Source organism: Pistacia vera, unplaced genomic scaffold (genome assembly GCF_008641045.1).
Source record: "Pistacia vera cultivar Batoury unplaced genomic scaffold, PisVer_v2 Contig3, whole genome shotgun sequence".
Lineage (NCBI taxonomy): Eukaryota > Viridiplantae > Streptophyta > Magnoliopsida > Sapindales > Anacardiaceae > Pistacia > Pistacia vera.
The window spans coordinates 320,450-340,720 of NW_022196112.1; the positions used below are offsets into that span (position 1 = coordinate 320,450).

At 42.4% G+C, this 20,271-nt stretch overlaps 2 protein-coding genes across 2 annotated transcripts; both read left to right on the plus strand.

Annotated features, from left to right (window-relative positions):
• The first annotated feature begins 13,654 nt into the window (after positions 1 to 13,654).
• Positions 13,655 to 16,959, plus strand: LOC116135390 (long-chain-alcohol oxidase FAO2-like). Its single transcript, XM_031421091.1, has 3 exons — positions 13,655 to 13,963; positions 14,211 to 14,483; positions 15,110 to 16,959. The coding sequence occupies exons 1-3, from the start codon at positions 13,739 to 13,741 to the stop codon at positions 16,844 to 16,846; spliced, it is 2,235 nt and encodes a 744-aa protein (XP_031276951.1). The 5' UTR covers positions 13,655 to 13,738; the 3' UTR covers positions 16,847 to 16,959.
• A 544-nt stretch (positions 16,960 to 17,503) lies between these two features.
• Positions 17,504 to 20,260, plus strand: LOC116135383 (long-chain-alcohol oxidase FAO2-like). Its single transcript, XM_031421081.1, has 3 exons — positions 17,504 to 17,762; positions 17,887 to 18,159; positions 18,436 to 20,260. Exons 1-3 carry the CDS (start codon positions 17,544 to 17,546, stop codon positions 20,182 to 20,184), a joined length of 2,241 nt encoding a protein of 746 aa, XP_031276941.1. The 5' UTR covers positions 17,504 to 17,543; the 3' UTR covers positions 20,185 to 20,260.
• The last annotated feature ends 11 nt before the right edge of the window (positions 20,261 to 20,271 follow it).

The following is a 20,271-nucleotide window of genomic DNA, read 5'->3' on the forward strand; positions in this document are numbered from 1 at the left end:
ACTGTAGGTAAGTTTGGGGGTCATCTTATTACCGACTGAAATGGTGCGATTTTAAGATTACTAGGTAATCCAATTTTTGTTCCCATTTTACCCTTAATTAATTAATATTTCCGACACAAATGCCCTCATATGTCTATTAAATAACAATTAGCCCAACAGTGCAAAATGACTTATGTAACCTCATAAATTAATTTTTTGGACAAAAATGTCCCTCATTTTATACAAATTAATCTTAATTTTGTTACTATTTTACCCCCAAGTAATTAAATTTTTGGATAGTAATACCCTTATTCTAAAAATTATTTACATGAATACCACCCAAAACACATAACCACCCAAGATGAGTGCTGGTCGTCGGCCACTACTGTCGGTCGCTATCGATAGTCATTAGAACGACGCATGGTCTGTTGGATCCATGATCATCTAGCTGTTTTTTACCATTGATCTAGTTGGAAATGACCAAATTGGCACATGATTGGCTAGATCCGACCAGTCATGCGCCGTTTAGGTGACTGCTAGCGACAGTCGATGGTGGTAGTTGGCAACTGGCAATCATCTTGAGTGGTTGGGGGTATTTTGTTAAATTTTAAACTTTTGTTGTGGTTGGAGTGTTTTAGTAAATTCTCAAATGTAGGGGGTTAAAAGTAATATCTAAATAATAAAATAGTAATAACATTATTCTAATAATATTTTTTTAAAAAGGGCAATTCAGTAAAAGCTCTTCTAGAATTCTTTTATTCCCTTAACCAAACATTTTAATTATTTATACCCACTAATCTAACCAAACATATATAATATAACATTCTCCTTAATCTTCAAGGTAATCTATTCCATTGGTAATTCTATCTTTTTAGTAATAAAACATACCCGAAACCAAACAGGCCTTTATATATATCTTCAATTACCATAACCTACAAACCTTTGAACTGAAAGACATTGGAAGATTAACAGCGTGGGAAACAAAAAAAGAACCTGAGAGGTCGGTCTAGCTATGAAACGATTATGTTTATTAGTTAGCCTTTCTCTTATGAAATATGTTGATGAAATCTATCCCATCAGCGAAATTGAGGAAAATTTGGATTGTTTAAATCCGTATTGAACTGCACCCGGCTGATTGTTGGAAACACTTAAGCCGATTGAATTGAACAAGAACACCAGGACAACTCTTGATAATTTATAAAACACAATTTGTTAAAGCACTCCTAGAAATTCATCAATCATTAATCTAACTTAAAGAAAAGCTACATAGTTCCTTCCCAAATTTATCATAAAACTTATATATTCTATTTGTTATGCCTGGAAAAGTAGGGCTGACGCAGAGCTCTATCAGCGTAAGCGATCAGAGCTTAGGTAAGTCCTACAGCCATTCAGATGCAGCCACATCGCATGTTGACACAAGCGGCATGCTCCTACCAATGTAGTGGGTGTGCGCCAAGCTGGTCAAAGGCTAGAGAAGATCCACGTGTCCAATCCCTGCAAGAGTCGAGTAAATCACTCGAGCAGGTGAGCAACGGGACGCAAGGAAGGATTTGCACGACAATCTGACCCACTTCCTGATTTAGTAATTATTACCTCAATTCATCCCACTATAAATAAAGGGATCCTCTCCCGTTTGTGGGATTAGCTAATTTCTCTCTAGAATAACATATATACTCTCTCTCTCTTGTAACCTCTTGTAAGTTAGCTCGCTGAACACGACCTGATCTCAAATATATCAATACGATACCAGTAGACGTAGGATTTGCTTACTTAAGCATCCGAACTACTTTAAACACTGTTCTTCATCTTCTATTCAGTTCAAATACCCCTGTACACGTGTGTCTTCTGAGCCAGCTCAGCATTTCCCACGTGCGTTTAGTTGGTGTCAAAATCACGCATCAATAGTTTAGCGCTAGAAGGAGGGCCTGATTTAGTATTCGTCATTCATCAAGAGAATCTCTAACTAATTGGTCCAACAACAAATGGCTCACAGATTTGAATCTGAGCGACCCAATCATGGTGAGGAAGAGATCCCCCAGGTACAAGAGAACACTTCATTCGAAGTGCCCCCAGTCCTGCAAAATCTCGTGGGGGATATCCCTTTGAGCTCACGGCTTGATCCAGCCGTCATGAGCTACCTGGAGAGGTTCAACAATACTCTCCAAACGGTCAACCAAAGGTTGGACCATTTGGATCGGGTCGTGCCACCCGAATCAAATGAGGTGGTGTCACTGTCAAAAACGCCTGCAGGTCGCATGAAAGCACGGAAAAGGGTGATAGCCTGTGCCGCGGGCACTGCAGCGCGTCAAAGGAAGGGAAAACAGGTGGCAAACAACGGGCCTAGAGGCCCTGAGGGACCATCGAACACTGACAACACCCCGGGTAGAATACCCGTGGCACACAAACTAGGTGACAGGTCGCAGCCCGAGTTTTCCCATGCCACATCGCCCGAGCACTCCCACAAAAATGTAAGGCGAGGAGATTCCCATTATTGCCAAAATAACGATTCTGATTGTTATCGCGCGGGAAGTTCTCATTGTCCGCGGATCGATTCGCACCATCGCAAAGGTCGGGAAAGTTCCCCAAACCAGTCAGCGCCATTACACGCCTCGCGATGGCCAGCATGTGTCAAGAGCGGCCAGAACTACCGGCCAAGGCAAGGAGGAATCTGACTTTGGACTTTCCTCAACCGCAATCGCGAGGGTCAAACCCGCATGGGGGAAAGCAACCCCTAGATGGCTCCGCTGCCTTAGATTGAGGAGCTACAGCGAGCTCTAGATCAGTTAAAGGCTTAGCAAAATGAGCGAGGGTAGGTCGCAAAGGCGTCCCCTTTTTCTCCGGCTGTGTTAGCCACCCCTCTCCCATCCAGATTCATAATGCCCGTTATACGGGCGTTCAATGGGAATTCTGATCCATATGATCATTTGTACGAATTCAGTGACCTAATGGAACTTCACTAAGTTTCTAACTCGACAAAATGCCGATGCTTGGCAGTAACTCTTACATCTTATGCCAAGCGGTGGTTCAGGTCGCTCCCGACGGGATCTATCAGCTCATGGAATCAGATGAGCTCAACATTCTTGAGACACTTCTAAGCGAACAGGAAGTTCTCAATGCCTTTGAGCTACCTCAGCAACATAAGGCAAGAGAGGGATGAATCCCTCCAATCTTACATCGATAGGTTACATAGGAAACTCCATAAAGTAGCTCATACTCCCTAAGAGTCCGTTCGGACTCTCATCATAGCGGGAGTTCATACACAGACAGATTTGTGGAGAGAGTTCCAAGGACGATGTTTCCCTCACCCGTTTTTACAGCCTTACAGAGAAATACCTCCGTATTAAGAACTCTGTGGCGGCACTCCACCGCCACGGCACCCTGACAATTCAGGCAGTGTGCCAGGTTGGGGGGAAAATAGGAGGGCTAATTGCCAATGGGCTAACGATGATCAGCGAAAAGGAAAGAAATAGCGGTTTGAGCCCAAAAAGTCTTATGCTCCAGTTCCTCGTCGCAATCTCGACAAAAATCAATATACCCCTTTGAATGCATCTGTCTCGGCCATTCTTGACAAGTCAGAAGAGGCCGGCCTGCTCGGAGAACCTGAGCCCATGAAAAATCCCCCTTCAGTTAGAAACAGTAAAAAGTACTGTCGTTATCATCAGGACAATAGGCATCACATCGATGAGTGCCGAGCTCTCAAGTAGGCAATCAAACATCTTATCAAACAAAGGCATTTCAAAGAATATATTGATGACTTTGCTCCCGTAAGGGAGAAAAATCGAGAGGAACCGAGTAAGAAGCGTCATGATCGCAAGGGTATATGTAGCGTGGGGATAATCTTTGGGGACCACACCTCGGGGGAAACTCGCGAGGTGCCCAAGAAAGATATGCTCGCACAGCCCATCATGACCATATCCGTGTGATGAACATGACGTGGTGACTATCAAAGGTTTGCAAAGAGGACGAAATCACCTTCTCTGAAAAAGACGTAGTCCGATTGCATCTTTCCCACGATGATGCTCTCATCATCACGCCCCAAGTAGGGCACTACGATGTCCACAGAATGTTGGTGGATAATGGAAGCGTTGTGAACATCCTGTTCTAGCGAGCTTTCGAAAGAATGAAGTTGGATAAGGCCGACCTAAAGCCCGCCTCGATCCCCCTATATGGTTTTACAGGGGATCACCTGATCCCAAGGGAATGATCTCGCTTCCAGTCATGTTGGGTGACTTCGACTCAGTGACCAGGGTCACTGAATTCTTGGTAGTGGACTGACCTACCATCTCATGATGAAGTTCCCCACCCCGACGAAGATAGGGGAAGTAAGCGGATCTCAACGCTCATCTCGCGACTACTATGTAAAGGTAGTACAGATGGCGTGGAAGGGGAAAGGCATCCCCCGTGGCATTCCCAAATAGGCAATGGCGATCAGCTAGATCGAACCACAGCCTGGCCCAGCCGAAGATAATATGAATCCCCATATCCAAGAATGCCCTTCTAGTGAGCTAGTTGAGGATTTATCAGAAATGTCAGTTGACCAGAATGAGTCGAGCCAAGTGTTGAGGATTGGAAGCAATCTCAACCCCCAGCTCGCTACTGATCCAATGCCTTAAGGTATGAAATTTACTTTTCAAGTAATTTTCTTTTTTTTTTGAATGGAAGGGTAAAATGGTCAATTTACATGTATTTCGAGATGTGGCCATTATTAAGTGTAAGGGGTAATGTCATTGAAGAGAAATGAGGGTAGAATGGTCATAAAGTTGATTGATATGGTTAAATGGCATAAACGGTAACCAAGGGTATAATGGTCTTTTCATACAAATCCACATGTAATAAGTATCCATAAAAGTGCANTTTATTGATAAGATAAAATGTATATACAAACTATATACATTCACATATATATACAAAACATAATGCCTCGGAACCGATGACACGATTGGTTCCTAGGGCATACACTAACAACCTCTACTAAGAAACTTTAAGGCACTCACTTCGATCTACCATCTCAAGATGAAGTTTCCCACCTCGACGGAGATAGGGGAAGTAAACAGATCTCAGCGTGCGTCTCATGACTGCAATGTAAGGGGCAAAACAGATCGTGTGCAACGGGAAAGGCATCCCGCGTGGCATTCCCGAATAGGCAATGGCGATCAGTCTGATCGAACCACAGCCTGGCCCAGCCGAGGATAATATGGATCCTCGTATCTAGGAATGCCCTTTTAATGGGCCAATTGAGGATCTAACGGAAGTGTCAGTCGACCAGAACGAGCCGAGTTGAGTGTTGAGGATTGGAAGCAATCTCAACCCTCAGTTTGCTAATGACCTAACCAGCTTCCTCAGAGAAAATATTGATATGTTTGCATGGACAAATGCCGATATGGTTGGGATCAGCCCGGATATCATTTGTCATACCTTGAACATCGATAGTGAAGCGAGGCCGGTCCGCCAAAAAAGAAGAACGATGGATCCAGAGCGATATGATACCTTGAAAATCAAGGTAGATAATCTCCTTCAGAATGGGTCCATCTGAGAAACTCTCTACCCGAGCTGGGTTGTCAACCCGGTTCTAGTAAAGAAGCCCAATAGCAAGTGGCGGATCTGTGTTGACTTCACCAACCTCAACAAAGCATGCCCAAAAGACAGCTTTCCCCTACCCAGGATCGACCAGCTCGTTGATGCCACCTCCGAGCACTAGCTGCTGAGTTTTATGGACGCGTACTCGGGATACAATCAAATTCTGATGTATACGTCAGACAAAGAGTATACCTCCTTCGTTATAGATCGGGGGCTGTATTGCTATAGGGTTATGCCCTTCGGCTTGAAAAATGTTGGAGCAACTTACCAGTAACTGGTTAACCGAATGTTTTCCGAACAGATCGGGAAGTCGATGGACGTCTATGTTGATGACATGCTAGTCAAGTCGCATGTCACTTCAAATCACATAGCGCATCTCGCTGAGATATTCGATATCCTCCGAAAATACAGAATGAAGCTCAATCCTTTCAAATGCTCATTCGGAGTATCCTCAGGAAAATTTCTAGGTACATGGTTAACCAAAGGGGAATAGAGATCAACCCTAAGAAAATCCAAGCTCTCCTCGACATGAAAAGCTCGACCAACCGAAAACAGGTTCAGAGTCTCAATGGGCGAATAGTGGCACTCAGTCGCTTCATATCGAGGGCAACAGATCGTTGCTTGCCATTCTTCAACATCCTCAAGGCCAATAAGAAGTTTGAGTGGACTCCCGAGTGCGAACAGGCATTCTAGAGCATTAAAGAGCACTTCAGAAAACCACCTCTTCTGTCCAAGCCTTTTCCGCAGGAAATTATGCTCTTGTATCTGTCCATCTCACAGTACGCAGTCAGTGCAGCTTTAGTTTGGGAAGAGAGCCAGATTCAATGGCCAGTTTATTACGCGAGCAAGCGTCTGCTGGATGCTGAGATGCGGTATCCAAAAATTGAGCGATTGGCTTATGCCCTACTGATCGGTTCCAGAAAGTTACGACCTTACTTCCATGCCCATAAAATCTATGTAATGACTAGTTACCCGCTGAAGAAAGTCCTCCATAAGCCAAAGGCATCAGGTAAATTGCTCAACTGGGCTATGGAACTAAATCAGTTCGATCTACAGTATAGACCGAAAGTAACTATCAAAGGGAAGGTTGTTGCCGACTTCATCTCAGAATTCTCATATCATCCAATAAAGGAATCCGAGCAACATGTCAGCGAAGTCACCCAGGAAACTATGCAAAACCTGTTGACCTGGAGCCTGTATGTCGATGGATCATCGAACAGGAAACAGGCCGGGGCAGGCCTTCTCCTCCTGAGTCCCAAAAGGACTCACATTCATGGCATTCTCTTTTTCGAGTTCAAAGCGACCAACAATGAGGCCAAGTATGAAGCTCTGCTCGTTGGATTGCGGTTGGCAAGAGAAATGGGATCAACCGCGTTTAGCATCCACAGCGACTCGATGCTGGTTGTCTACCAAATATTGGGGGAATATCAAGCCAAGAAAGAAAACATGATTGGCTATTTGAAGAAAGCTAAGGCCGCACTCGAGCCGTATAAGCACTTCACGATCACCCAGATTCCTAGGGACAATAATTCTGTCGCGGATGCCTTGGCAAAGATAGCTTCATCGCTAGACTCGGACGCGCTAGAGAGCATTCCTGTTCGATTCATAAAGGCCCCCAGTATCAGTTCGCCCGAACAGGCCGTGAATGTAACTGAATCAATCTCCTGGATGACTGATATTATTCAATATCTCCGAGATGGGATCTTGCCCAACGACAAGGTCGAGAAAAGAACCCTGCGAACAAGAGCTGCTCGTTATACACTTATAAGAGATCAGTTGTACAAGAGAGGGTTTAGCGCCCCTCTTCTCCGATGTGTAACCGATGAAGAAGCAGATTATATCATGAGGGAGATACATGAAGGAATATGTGGTAATCACACAGCTATGATCCCTCGCCAACAAGGTTGTTCGTCAAGGGTATTACTGGCCCCTGATTCAAGAAGACACATACAACTTTGTTAAAACGTGTGATAAGTGTCAACGGTTCGCAAATGTACTGCGAGCTCCTTCCCACCAGTTGGTAACCATGTCCAGCCCCTGGCCATTCTCTATGTGGGGAATCGATCTCATCGAACCCATGCCAGTTGGCAAAGGGGGAGTTAAATATGTAAATATGCGGTGGTCGCGGTAGACTACTTCACCAAGTGGGTCGAAGTAGAGGCTGCGATCACCACCAAAAAGCTCAAGGACTTCGTCTTCAAAAATATTGTGTGCCGCTATGGGATTCCTCATACCTTTATCTCTGATAACGGGAAGCAGCTCGATAACGAGGAGTTCAAGCAGTTTTGCGACGAGCTGGGCATCCATAAGAAATTCGCCTCAGTCGCAAGGTCGCAAGCAAATGGTTAAGTTGAAGCTGTCAACAAAACTAGCAAGCACACTCTGAAGGCCAAACTTGGCGCAGCCAAGAGAAATTGGGCCGACGACCTTCCTGAAGTTCTGTGGACATACAGGACAACTCCGAGAACCTCTACCTCAAAAACCCCTTTTTCGCTAGCTTATGGCTGCGAAGCAATGATCCTTGTGGAGGTAGGAATTGGTTCACTTTGGAGGGACTTGTTCAACGAGACAGAGAATGAGGTGCTTATGCGTGCAAGTCTGGATCTAATTGAAGAACATCGCAGCAAGACTCAACTAAGAATAGTAGCCTATCAGCAACGCGCAAAAATGTTCTTTGACTCTAAGGTCAGAATAAGAGATTTCCAAGTCGGCGACCTTGTTTTAAAGAAAATCCTTCTCGGTACTAGAGAACCAAGTGCGGGAGTTTTAGGACCAAACTGGGAGGGCCCATACCACATCGCCAAAGTGATAAGACTGGAGACTTATCATCTCAAAAGGCTGAATGGTTCCGAAGTACTGCGAGCTTGTAATGCTGAACATCTCCAACCATATTATCAGTAATTCCGAACTCAATTTTTCCTTGTAAAGATTTTACTTTCCTTAAATCTTTGTAAATAACAAGTGTATAATTCTATTCTTTTGTAATCATTTTCATGTATATAATTCTGTTCGCACAGACTTGTTCCAATGTTATTGTAAACAGTTAGAATGCGATCTCATGTATAACACATAAGGTACGGAAATTGTAAGTACTCATGAAAGATTAAAAAAAGACATGTATTTATTCATTAATAAAAGGGAAAGTACACAAGTGAGCAGGAAAAAGACTCCAAAAGTAAAAGCAATCATTGACTTTCATCCCCAATTCCCGGAGGCGCGACCTCATCGTCCCCAGGCTGATCGCCGATCACCTAGCCGGCCGCGGGCTCCTCTAGGAAATACTCCAGATGTTCTTCCAAGTCAGGTCCTCGGGTGGCCTCCGCTGCATCCTCACCGTCAAGCTGCGCCATGGATCTGAGGATGTCCTAGTATTCCTTCAGAAGTTCGGTCAGATCCATTTCGGGATTCTTTGGCCGTAGGGCATAGATGGATTGAATTACCCGTTCAACAGTCTTCTTCTCGATCTCCAACTCTTGTCGCTGTATCTCTCTACTCAGCGAAATGACTCTTCCCTGACTAGCTTGAAGTTCAGCCTCAAGCGTCCACCTTTGCTTCTTGGTGGCCTCCTATAGCTCCCCCATTTCCCGCTCTGCTCGTAAGGCTAGCTAGGAGGTCGTTTTCAACTCTTGGTCTTTCTTGCCAGCCTCCCTGGTGAGTTTGGCCACTGTCCTCTGGAGCTCCTTTATCTCCTCTCCGTGCTTCTCTAGCTCAACCTTTTGAAAATCCACCGTGCAAAAAGTAGCAATCCTTTCATTCAAGTACTGGTTCGCCGAAGCGGTGGATAGGTCTTTCTCTACTTCAGCGGCTTCTAACTCCTGCTTGAGCCGCGCATTCTCTTCTCTCAGTGTGACCATCCACTCGATAGCTCCCAGCTGGACCTTTTGTAAGGACAATTGCATGGAGAGCAAAGCTTGTGAACGAAAAGAATAACAAGTTAGTTTCCTTGCTACTGAAAAGAATAAATGTAAAGTTCTCGCCGAGGACAGCTTGTTCTACCTTACTCAGGTGTTGGATGAATGTGGACATCAGGTCCACAAGATTGGAAGCCACGAACTTCTCAAAAGCCTTCGCGAGCCCGTATTCCAACAGGATAAAAACCATCGGTTGCAGGTGATCCGAAAGCTGCCTCATCGAGTCTAGCACAGGAGTGTTTGTGCCCACACCTCCAGCAGGAGTCTTATCGCCCGCCGGTTCCTTGCTCGGTCTCCTCCCAGGGTTCACGACCTCGCTCTGCTTTGTTCAAGGTGCCCCCAAAGCAATGGAGATGCCGATCACACTCCTGGAAGGCCCTCTCGAGTGGAACGTTTGGTGAGGCTACGACCTCTTGGGCTGAACGCCCAAGCCCTCCGATTCAGACTCTGACTCTTCAGTTCGAAATTGCTTTCGCTTTTTGGACTTTTAGGCCATGGTCTTGTGCTTCGGGCGAACAGCCGAAGGCTGAGGAACCCCAGCAGGTCGTACCGGAGCACCCGCCGTTGTCCCTCCGACGGGGGGACCTCTAGGAGCAGCTCCAGCTAGTCCAGTGGCGCCTACTCGGGGGAAAGTGAACTGCCTCGGTCATGGCGATCTGGACACCTTGAGAGGCATGGTCGCTGCATGCAAACATCGTTAGCAAAACAGTTCGCTGCATGAAAAATCTAAAAAAAAGCTAAGGTTACGAAGCTTACTCGATGTGGTCTCTAGGGTCGCTTCGGAGTTGAAGAAACTGTACTTCAACAAATTTGGGATTGCCACGAGCAATCTTGCTTCGCGACTCTCTTAGGGCAGAAGGCCGAAGGCAATGATCCTGTCCGGATCCTCGAGGAGTATTAACCTGGTCGTTTTGTTAACTGTAAAGAAACAAAGAGCTCGTTAGCGAAGAACAAAAGTAAGTTCACAAACTCAAAAGAAAGGAAAACCTACTTGGCTCCTGAAAATGGCAAATATCATCCTGACGAAAGAAAAAGAACTTCGTCTCGTATGCCCCTATGTTGCTTGGGTAACTATTAACTATGTATTCCCGCTTCAATGATAGGTCGCTTGGAGAGATAGTAGGGATCCTTGTCCTTACTCTTTTTCAGAATGTATGAGCAACCGAACTCTAGTGCGGTTAGCTCACCCAATCCATTTTTGCCACACGCGATGTACGTAGCCACGGCTATCATATACGTTTAGCGTGAGCTGTAATGGTGCAATCCTGAAATGATAGAGGACCGACCTGACAAAAGGGTGGAAAGGGATCAACCCTCCACTCTTGAAAATGTTCTCGGAGATCTCAGCCATCCCTCATGGTGAACTCCGAGCTGTGTGTACCTTATCTCGGAAGACCTCCACGCTGAGAGCGTATTGGTCTACCACCTTCTGAATATCCTCGAAAGTAATCATCGACAAGATCTCTTGAGGGGGACCCGCAGGAGCATCCTACATAGGTGAACTAGTCCCCTCCTCAACTCTGGTCGTTGGGTGGTCCATTCTACTACGGTCTGAAAAAAGCAACATGCAAGGAATCATACACTGTTTCGTACGATGACGTGGAGGAGAGAGTAAAAAAGCTTCCTCCCTTAAACCTTAGAAAGACCCTAACAAAATACTTTTACAGCCACCATCAATGGCTCAAACCCAAGGAGAAGATTTCATCTCCGATCAACTAATAGCAGGCTATCATCGCATGGCAACTATCGAAACCAAGAAATAATAATAAAAGTAGCAAAGAAACCATTCTTACCTCTTAGAATGAGAAGATGAATCCTCCTGCTTCGAATATCAAGCGCACACCAATCTGAAAGACAAAGAACCAAGGCTCACGAAAATTTTTTGCTCTCTCTAAGAAAGTATTGTGGCATTGCTTAAGTGAGCTTGGGGTTTTATAGTGAAGGAAGTGCCGCTTTGGTTTCCAGAAGTCAAATGACGTTTGGGCGGAAAATGCATCTGACCGTTGATCGCGACCACGTGTTGCGAATCAACAGAGAAGAGTGACTGTCACGCTTCGAGAAACCAAATCGTCATTCTCTTCTGTTGAAACACTCAAGCGACGACACGTTTTCCCTCATCCACATTGAATGCGGCCCCATCCGCATTTAATGCTCTGATAGGGAATGTCGTTTCAGCATAGCTCGCATTTAATGCGCATGGCTGACACTTATTGCACACAGGACACGTCTGTCAGAGCAAAAGATATTTCATTAAATGTGTCAGCTACAAAAGTGCAACGGATAACATCTAAAAAGGCCGTTATATATAACACTCTTCGTCTTATGTTGGTCGCGAAGCGACATGACTCTTCGATCTTGTCTTACGACAGTTGCGAAGCGACGTGACCCCTTCGGCAAAAATTCCGCTAAGTACAATAAGGTCGCAAACCTCGGTTGAAAACCAGTCATTGTTATGGCACTAAACATGGTCTAAGAATAGGTCGTTGACCATAAAGAGTAAGCCATGTCAGGTCGCCTACATGGAAACGTTTCTTCGGCCTCTTTGCAGCCAGGTTGGCTCAACCAATATCTCGTCAAGCACATCAAATCAAGGCATGATATGTAGTTTCCAAGGTTCGATTCTCAAACCTTAAAAACTAGGGGACTTCTGTTATGCATAGAAAAGTAGGGCTGACGCAGAGCCTTGTCAGTGTAAGTAGTTAGAGCTTAGGTAAGTCCAGCAACCATTCAAACGCAGCCACGTCGCACGCTGACGCAAGCGGTATGCTCCTGCCAGTGCAGTAGGTGTGCACCAGGCTGGTGAAAGGCTGGTGAAAGGCTGGAGGCAATCCACGTGTCTAATCCCTACAAGAGTCGAGTAAATCACTCGAATAGGTGAATAACGAGACGCAAGGAAGGATTTGCACGGCAATTTGACCCACTCCCTGATTTAGTAATCATTACCTTAGTTGATCCCACTATAAATAGAGGGTTTCTCTCCCGTTTGTGGAATTAGCTGATTTCTCTTTGGAATAGCATATATATTCTCTCTCTCTCTCTCTTGTAATCTCTTATAAATCAGCTTGCTGAACGCGACCTGATCTCATATATTAATACGATACCAGTGGACATAGGTTTCGCTTATTTAAGCATTCGAACTACTTTAAATACCGTTCTTCACTCTTTATTTAGCTCAATACCCCCATACACGTGTGTCTTCTGAGTCAGTTTAGTATTTTTCATGTGTGTTTAATTGATGTCAAAATCACGTACCAACAAAATTATTTTAGGATTTGATCATATAATGGTGGATTAAACGTTATCTTCAAAAATTGTGATTATCTTTTGAAGAAGATTTTTGTGAAGGTCGCATGACTTATCTGCATACGTATATCACCACCATCTTTTTTCTAGAACATCGGCCTATTTATCAATGTGGATTGTCTGTGTTGAAAATAAGTCCAACAGCGCTTTTACCCAAAATAGGTGGTCCGTTCCATTTTTGGATTATCCCAAAATAAAATTCTGACTTTTTTAAATTTATACTCTCCACCTCCAACTCCAACACAAACACGCATCACAAAAAAAAAATAAAAAATAAAAAACTCACTATACTGCCATCCTTTCGTCCTTCGGATCACATATGGTCCAAACAAAAAAAAAAGGGTAAAGTTAACAATATACATATATATTGAATTAATTGATTGATTGATGATCTAGATTATGAATAGATTAGGCATCACGATATGTTATTGATTTAATATAAAATCAAAAAATCTTTTATAATGAAATCAAATCAATAAATATCAATTTTAATAACAGTAATGCATGGTTCATGTAAAATTTATTTATTTTTATATATAATAAAAACTCTCAAACGAACCTCGGTTTGCCAAAATAATTTGGCGTTAAGAAATAAGAAATGTGACATGTCTTGATGCTGGAGAATATTTGGTACCCACGTGCTCCACAGAACTCAATAATTTCATTTTTTTTGTATTTTTTTTAATTAAGGATATACAGACATTTTATTTCATAAAATTAATCTATTAAAATGCAATAAATTAAGTTAATGTTAAACCTTTAAAATGCGACAATCACATGATGACATCCCTTCAACTAGAACCGGCTTTCTTCAGATCCTATAAATAAAGCCGTTGTTGATGCTGCCATTACAAAGAAGAGGCATATCCAATCAGAGTCCTAAACTTGTCTTCTTCCATTTCTGGGAATCTAGAGTCTAGACCATACCCAACACAACACGAAAGCATAAAGAAAAAGATTAAGCAACAATGAAGGGAAGAGAAATAGAGAGTCATCCTTTACTGAGAGGTGGAAGTAGAGTCTATAATTTTACTCATGATTTTTCTTCTGCTCAGATCCAATCCCTTACTGCCATCTGTGAAACTCTCATCCCTTCCTTGCCAATTGATACCATCAACAAGCAACACTCTGATAACGAGGCCATTCGTTCATTCTACAAAGCTTCTGCCTCTCACCCTCCAATCCCTCACCAGGTAATTACATATCTTTCCTTTTCGTTGTTGGTTGGTGGGTTTACTTCTAACTATTAAATATCCCTTTCTCTCTCTCAAGTTTTAATTCCTTTTAAAGTTTCTGATGTGTTCAATCATTTTAAGCACAGCCGTTTCTTATGGTAGTTATTTATTGACGTAAAATCTCTCTCTTTCTTCACTCATTCACCTGCAAAGAGAGAGACAACTTTCTTCTTATCCCCCTTTTTTTTTTTTTTTTCACCAACAGGTAGCAGGATTTTTGCTGAAGAGAGCTCAACCAAAAGCTGTGTTCGTTGTGCGATTAATTTTGACGCTTCTTTCATTCAGATTGGGAACATTATTGCTTTGTGGGTATCATTGTTTAGATTGGAAATGGCCCTTCATTAACAAATTCTCAGAAATTCCCGTAGAAAGGAGAGAAGAAATTCTCAAGAAATGGTCAAGGGGAAAGTTTTTGTTACCTCCAAGAGTAGCGTTTGCGATGATCAAAGTCTTCTGCTCATACGTCTTCTTCTCCGGGGTAACATATTTTTTTATAATCAACAATTCATCTTACCTTTCATTTTCTCTCTGTATTATCTTATATTAGTATATTACTGTTAGAATATATATTTAGTTGTAACATAAAAATATCAAGTTGACTTTCTGTCCCGGCTTTTTGTCTGGTGATAATGTTGATTTTTAGTCTGGTGCTATTATTGACCGTGGCCTGCAACTTTTCTAGGAAAAGATAAAAATGAAACAAGGGGAAAAAAAGATGAAAATATAATTTTAATTATATACCTAACTCTGCCAGTAATGTTTTCTCTAGATACTGGGCTTGGCTTTTGCCTCTAAGGTTTAATCAATTTTTACCTTGGAATCCCCGTGTTGTGCTCATTACTATTTCCTTTTTACTTTTTGTGAGATTCTTCAATTGTCAGAATTGTATGGATTTCAAGTTTTACTTAATTTAAAAATTGAATATCTTGTGAGGTGAGAGAGTTTTGGGTATTAAACTCTCACCACTGTACTTGTGTTTTGATAAATTCTCTTTTCTTCACCTAATTGTATCCCGAAAATTAATTAATTATCAATTTAAGAGAAAGTACGAGAGAAGTACTGATCTTCTCTAATTTTCTGTTTCTTTTATTTCTGCGTTTTCAGACTGATGAAAACTCAGAAAACCCAGCATGGAAAGCAATTGGATTCCAGCCAGACACCAAGGAAACATTGAAGAGACCCAAAGAGGAGAGGCCTCTTCATAAGGGGGTTATAGAAACCATTTATGAAGATGACGCGACACTTCTCCAAAGTCTCAGCCGAAAGGGCCTTGAGGTGACGGAAGTTCCTGAAGAAGACGCCTACGAGATCAAATGTGATGTTGTAATCGTTGGTTCTGGTTGCGGTGGCGGTGTTGCGGCATCAGTTCTTGCAAGCTCTGGTCAAAAGGTACTTGTTCTCGAGAAAGGGAACTACTTCGTGGCTGAAGATTATTCTTCTCTGGAAGGTCCCTCCATGCTTGAGCTATACGATTCTGGTGGAATTCAAACCAGTGATGACGGGAAATTTTTGGTATTGGCTGGATCAACAGTGGGTGGAGGCTCTGCTGTTAACTGGTCTGCTTCCATCAAAACACCAGATTTTGTTCTCAGAGAATGGTCTGTGGATCATAAGATTCCTCTTTTCGGGTGCTCTGACTATCAATCTGCTATGGATGTTGTCTGGAAGAGGATCGGCGTTACGGAAAAATGCAACCAGGAAGGATTTCAAAATCAAGTCCTTCGAAAAGGGTGTGAGAATCTTGGTTTAAAAGTTGAGTCAGTTGCAAGAAATTCATCAGAAGATCATTATTGTGGTTCTTGCAATTATGGTTGTAGAACTGGAGACAAGAAAGGAACTGATACTACTTGGCTTGTCGATGCTGTAGACAATGGTGCAGTGATTCTAACAGGATGTAAAGCTGAGAAATTCATATTGGAAAATAACAATAACAGCAACGCAAGTAAAAGGAAAAAATGTTTGGGAGTGATTGCAACAGCTTTGAATAAGAACATCACAAAGAAGCTGAAAATTAAGGCAAAAGTATCAGTTTCAGCTTGTGGGTCTCTCTTGACACCCCCTCTGATGATATCTAGTGGTTTGAAAAATCCAAATATCGGCAAGAACCTTCACCTGCATCCGGTTCTAATGGTTTGGGGATACTTTCCAGAGTACATGACAGAACTTAAAGGAAAAAGTTACGATGGTGGAATCATCACCTCCATCCATAAGGTGGTTTCAGAAGAATCTAACTTTAAAGCAATCATAGAAACTCCTGCAATTGCACCAGCTAGTTTTGCAGCACTATCTCCGTGGACTTCAGGGCGTGAATTTAAGGAGAGGATGGTTAAGTTTGGAAGAACCGCTCACCTATTTGCATTGGTCAGAGATGAAGGTTCCGGAGAAGTTAAAAGAGAGGGTATAATAAAGTATAATTTAAAGCAGATTGATAAAGAAAATATAAAAATTGGGTTGAGGCTGGCTCTGAGAATGTTGATTGGAGCAGGAGCTGTAGAAGTAGGGACCCTTCGGAGTGATGGGCAGAGAATAAAATGTAAAGGGGTGAAGGAGGAAGAGTTGGAGGAGTTTTTGGACAGCGTGGACGTAGTTGGAGGGCTGAATTCAAGGAACGAGAACTGGGGAGGATATTTTTCAGCACATCAAATGGGAAGTTGCAGAATGGGAGCGAATGAAGAAGAGAGTGGTGTTGATTTGAATGGTGAAAGTTGGGAAGCAGAAGGCTTGTTTGTGTGTGACGGCAGCGTTTTGCCGACTGCAGTTGGAGTGAATCCTATGATCACCATCGAATCTACTGCGTATTGCCTTTCCAAGAATATTGCTAAGCTAATGCAACAAACATAAATCCCATTGCCAAGTAGAGAAGTGATTCTCTCTGGCCTGCTGCTTTGGGAATCCATTTTTCTGTTTATACATGGTGAATGAATAATACAAGCACTTTGAATTTTTTTTAATAATAATATTTCCAGTAGTATAACACATGTCAAAATCATAAATACAAAGCATAGACGTGGCAATTAATGGGAGAATTGGAATATCCCAGGTGGCAACAAAGGGCAGAAGACTTGAGGATCTGTAAGACTGTAACCAACCAACTAAACTCAAATCAAAACTTGTAGTAAATATATAGGCATTAGCATCAACCATTTCTAAATTCAGAAGTAAATGAAATAATTGTCAAATCAAATTTATTTTAGTTAAACACCGTAATGTTTGTTAATTGGGAGATACAAATTTAGAATGCATATCAGTGTAAGAAGAAAAGAGAAGATTGTGTTTTGTTTATTATTCAAGTAAAGTGAAAAGCATCTAAAACCAAACTAAGATATTTTATTTATGTGGGTGTCTCCCACTTAAACTTTGTATGAATTCGGATAATTTTTCAACCAATAATCAGTTTGCTCATTACTGCACTTCAACTAACCAACTTTCCTTTCAGGTAGTGCTGCACTGCTGCTAAGCGAACATTCAAACTATAAAACTTTGTCTTCTTCAACTTTTAGAACACAACAGGAAAAAGAGAAACAAAGATTACGATACAATGAAGGGAAGACAGAGTCATCCTCTACTGAGAGGTGGAAGTAGAGTTTTTAGTTCTAGTCATGATCTTTCTTCACCTCAGATCCAATCTCTTGCTGCTATCTGTGAAACTCTTATGCCTTCCCTCCCATTTGATATCATCGATGAACATCACTCAGATAACCAGGCCCTACTTTCATTCTACAAAGTTTCTGGCTCTCAGCCGCCAATCCCTCACGAGGTAAACTAGATTTCTTGTTCTCAGTTTTTTTTTTTTTTTTTTTCTCTCCTTTTTATAGAGCTTTTTCTATCCTTTTCTGATACAAACTTATCTTTTTTTTAAAACTCGTCTAAATGGGAAACAGGTAGCAGAAATATTGGTGAAGAGGGGTCAACCAAAAGCTGTGTTGGTAGTGGGCATGATTCTGACACTTCTTTCATTCAGATTGGGAACACTATTGCTTTGTGGGTATCTTTGCTTAGACTGGAAATGGCCCTTCATTCTCAAGTTCTCTGAAATTCCTGTGGAAAGGAGAGAAGAAGTTCTCAATAAATGGTCAAGGGAAAAGCGTCTGATACCTCTAAGAGTAGCGTTTGTGATGATCAAAATCTTCTGTTTATACACCTTCTTCTCCAGGGTAATGATGCTAATTTACAACTGACTTCTTACCTTTCATTTTTTATTTCTTGTATTAGACTATTATATTGAGGGTGTCCATAACTCACTTTATATCCCTGTAAGGTAGGATAAGGTGTGTAAATTAATGCTGAAGAAAACAAAAAGATCATTCTTTTCAATTTATCAACTTGACTTTCTTCGCTGGCTTCTGTCTAGAGACAAAGTCCTTCGTTGAGAGTTTAAATCTAATTTTTTTTTTTTTTTTTTTTGTTTTTTAATTTCTCCATTTGCGCAGACTGATGAAAACTCAGAAAACCCAGCGTGGGAAGCAATTGGATATCATTTAGACACCAAGGAAACATTGAAGAGACCCAAAGAAGAGAGACCTCTTCAAAAGGGGATTATAGAAACCATGTATGAAGATGACTTAACGCTGCCGCAGTGTCTCACCCAAAAAGGCCTTCAAGTTACTGAAGATCCAGAAGACAATGCCTATGAGATCAAATGTGATGTTATAATCGTAGGCTCTGGTTGTGGTGGAGGAGTTGCGGCCTCAGTTCTTGCAAGTTCTGGTCAGAAAGTGATTGTTCTCGAGAAGGGGAACTACTTTGTGGCTGAAGACTATTCTTCTCTGGAAGGCCCCTCTATGTTTGAGCTATATGAATCTGGTGGATTTCAATCAACTGTCAATGGGAAAATTATGATCATGGCAGGCTCAACAGTTGGTGGAGGCTCTGCTGTGAACTGGTCTGCCTCCATCAAGACACCAAATTCTGTTCTCAGAGAATGGTCTGTGGATCATAAGATTCCTCTTTTCGGGAGCTCTGACTATCAATCTGCAATGGAAGTTGTCTGTAAGAGGATCGGTGTTACAGAAACTTGTACCGAGGAAGGATTTCAAAATCAAGTTCTTCGAAAAGGGTGTGAGAATCTTGGTCTAAAAGTCGAATTGGTGCCGAGGAATGCCTCAGCAGATCATTACTGTGGTTCTTGCAATTATGGTTGTAGAACAGGAGAAAAGAAAGGGACTGATAGTACTTGGCTTGTCGATGCTGTGGACAATGGTGCTGTGATTCTTACAGGATGCAAAGCTGAAAAATTCATATTGGTAAACAACAACAATGGCAGTAGAAGAAAAAAATGCTTGGGAGTGGTTGCAACAGCTTTGAATAAGAATATCACAAAGAAGCTGAAAATTAAGGCTAGAGTAACAGTTTCAGCTTGTGGGTCTCTCTTGACACCCCCTCTAATGATATCTAGTGGTTTAGTGAATCCAAATATCGGCAGGAACCTTCATCTCCATCCCGTCCTTATGGGCTGGGGATACTTTCCAGAGCAAATGACAGAACTAAAAGGCAAAAGTTACCAAGGAGGAATCATCACTTCGATCCATAAGGTGGTTTCAGAAGAATCCAACGTTCACGCAATCATAGAAACCCCGGCACTTGCACCGGCTTCTTTTGCAGCACTATTTCCCTGGACTTCAGGGCGTCAATTGAAGGAGACGATGGTTAAGTACGGAAGAATTGCTCACCTTTTTGCATTGGTTAGAGACCAAGGTTCGGGAGAAGTTAAGAGAGAGGGTACAATTAAATATCGGTTGAAGCAAGTTGATAAAGAAAATCTTAGAGTGGGGTTGAAGCAGGTTTTAAGAATTTTGATAGGGGCAGGAGCTGTAGAAGTGGGTACTCACCGGAGTGATGGCCAGAGCATTAAGTGTAAAGGAACGAAGGAGGAAGAGTTAGAGGAGTTTTTGGACACCGTTGATGCAGTTGGAGGACTGTCGTCTAAGGACGAGCTCTGGAGCTTATATTTTTCAGCCCATCAGATGGGAAGTTGCAGGATGGGTGTTAATGAGGAAGGGAGTGCTGTTGATTTGAACGGTGAAAGTTGGGAAGCTGAAGGCTTATTTGTGTGTGACGGCAGTGTTCTGCCAACCGCAGTCGGCGTCAATCCAATGATCACAATTCAATCCACTGCTTATTGCATTTCGACAAAGATTGCAGAGTCATTGCACAAAGATAGACCATTGGCACAGAGATGATTTGCTCTTGTAAATCATTCGCCTCTTTATTTTAAGTTATGCATTAAGAAAATAATAAAAATGATTATTATCATTATCATTATCCTT

What these genes read in the sequence shown, in the direction of transcription:
- LOC116135390 (XM_031421091.1), top strand. Translation starts at nt 13,739, where the DNA reads ATGAAGGGAAGAGAAATAGAGAGTCATCCTTTACTGAGAGGTGGAAGT. An exon ending in ACCCTCCAATCCCTCACCAG is followed by an intron (nt 13,964 to 14,210) that starts GTAATTACATAT and finishes TTTCACCAACAG; the next exon opens with GTAGCAGGATTTTTGCTGAA. An exon ending in CATACGTCTTCTTCTCCGGG is followed by an intron (nt 14,484 to 15,109) that starts GTAACATATTTT and finishes CTGCGTTTTCAG; the next exon opens with ACTGATGAAAACTCAGAAAA.
- LOC116135383 (XM_031421081.1), top strand. Translation starts at nt 17,544, where the DNA reads ATGAAGGGAAGACAGAGTCATCCTCTACTGAGAGGTGGAAGTAGAGTT. An exon ending in AGCCGCCAATCCCTCACGAG is followed by an intron (nt 17,763 to 17,886) that starts GTAAACTAGATT and finishes AATGGGAAACAG; the next exon opens with GTAGCAGAAATATTGGTGAA. An exon ending in TATACACCTTCTTCTCCAGG is followed by an intron (nt 18,160 to 18,435) that starts GTAATGATGCTA and finishes CCATTTGCGCAG; the next exon opens with ACTGATGAAAACTCAGAAAA.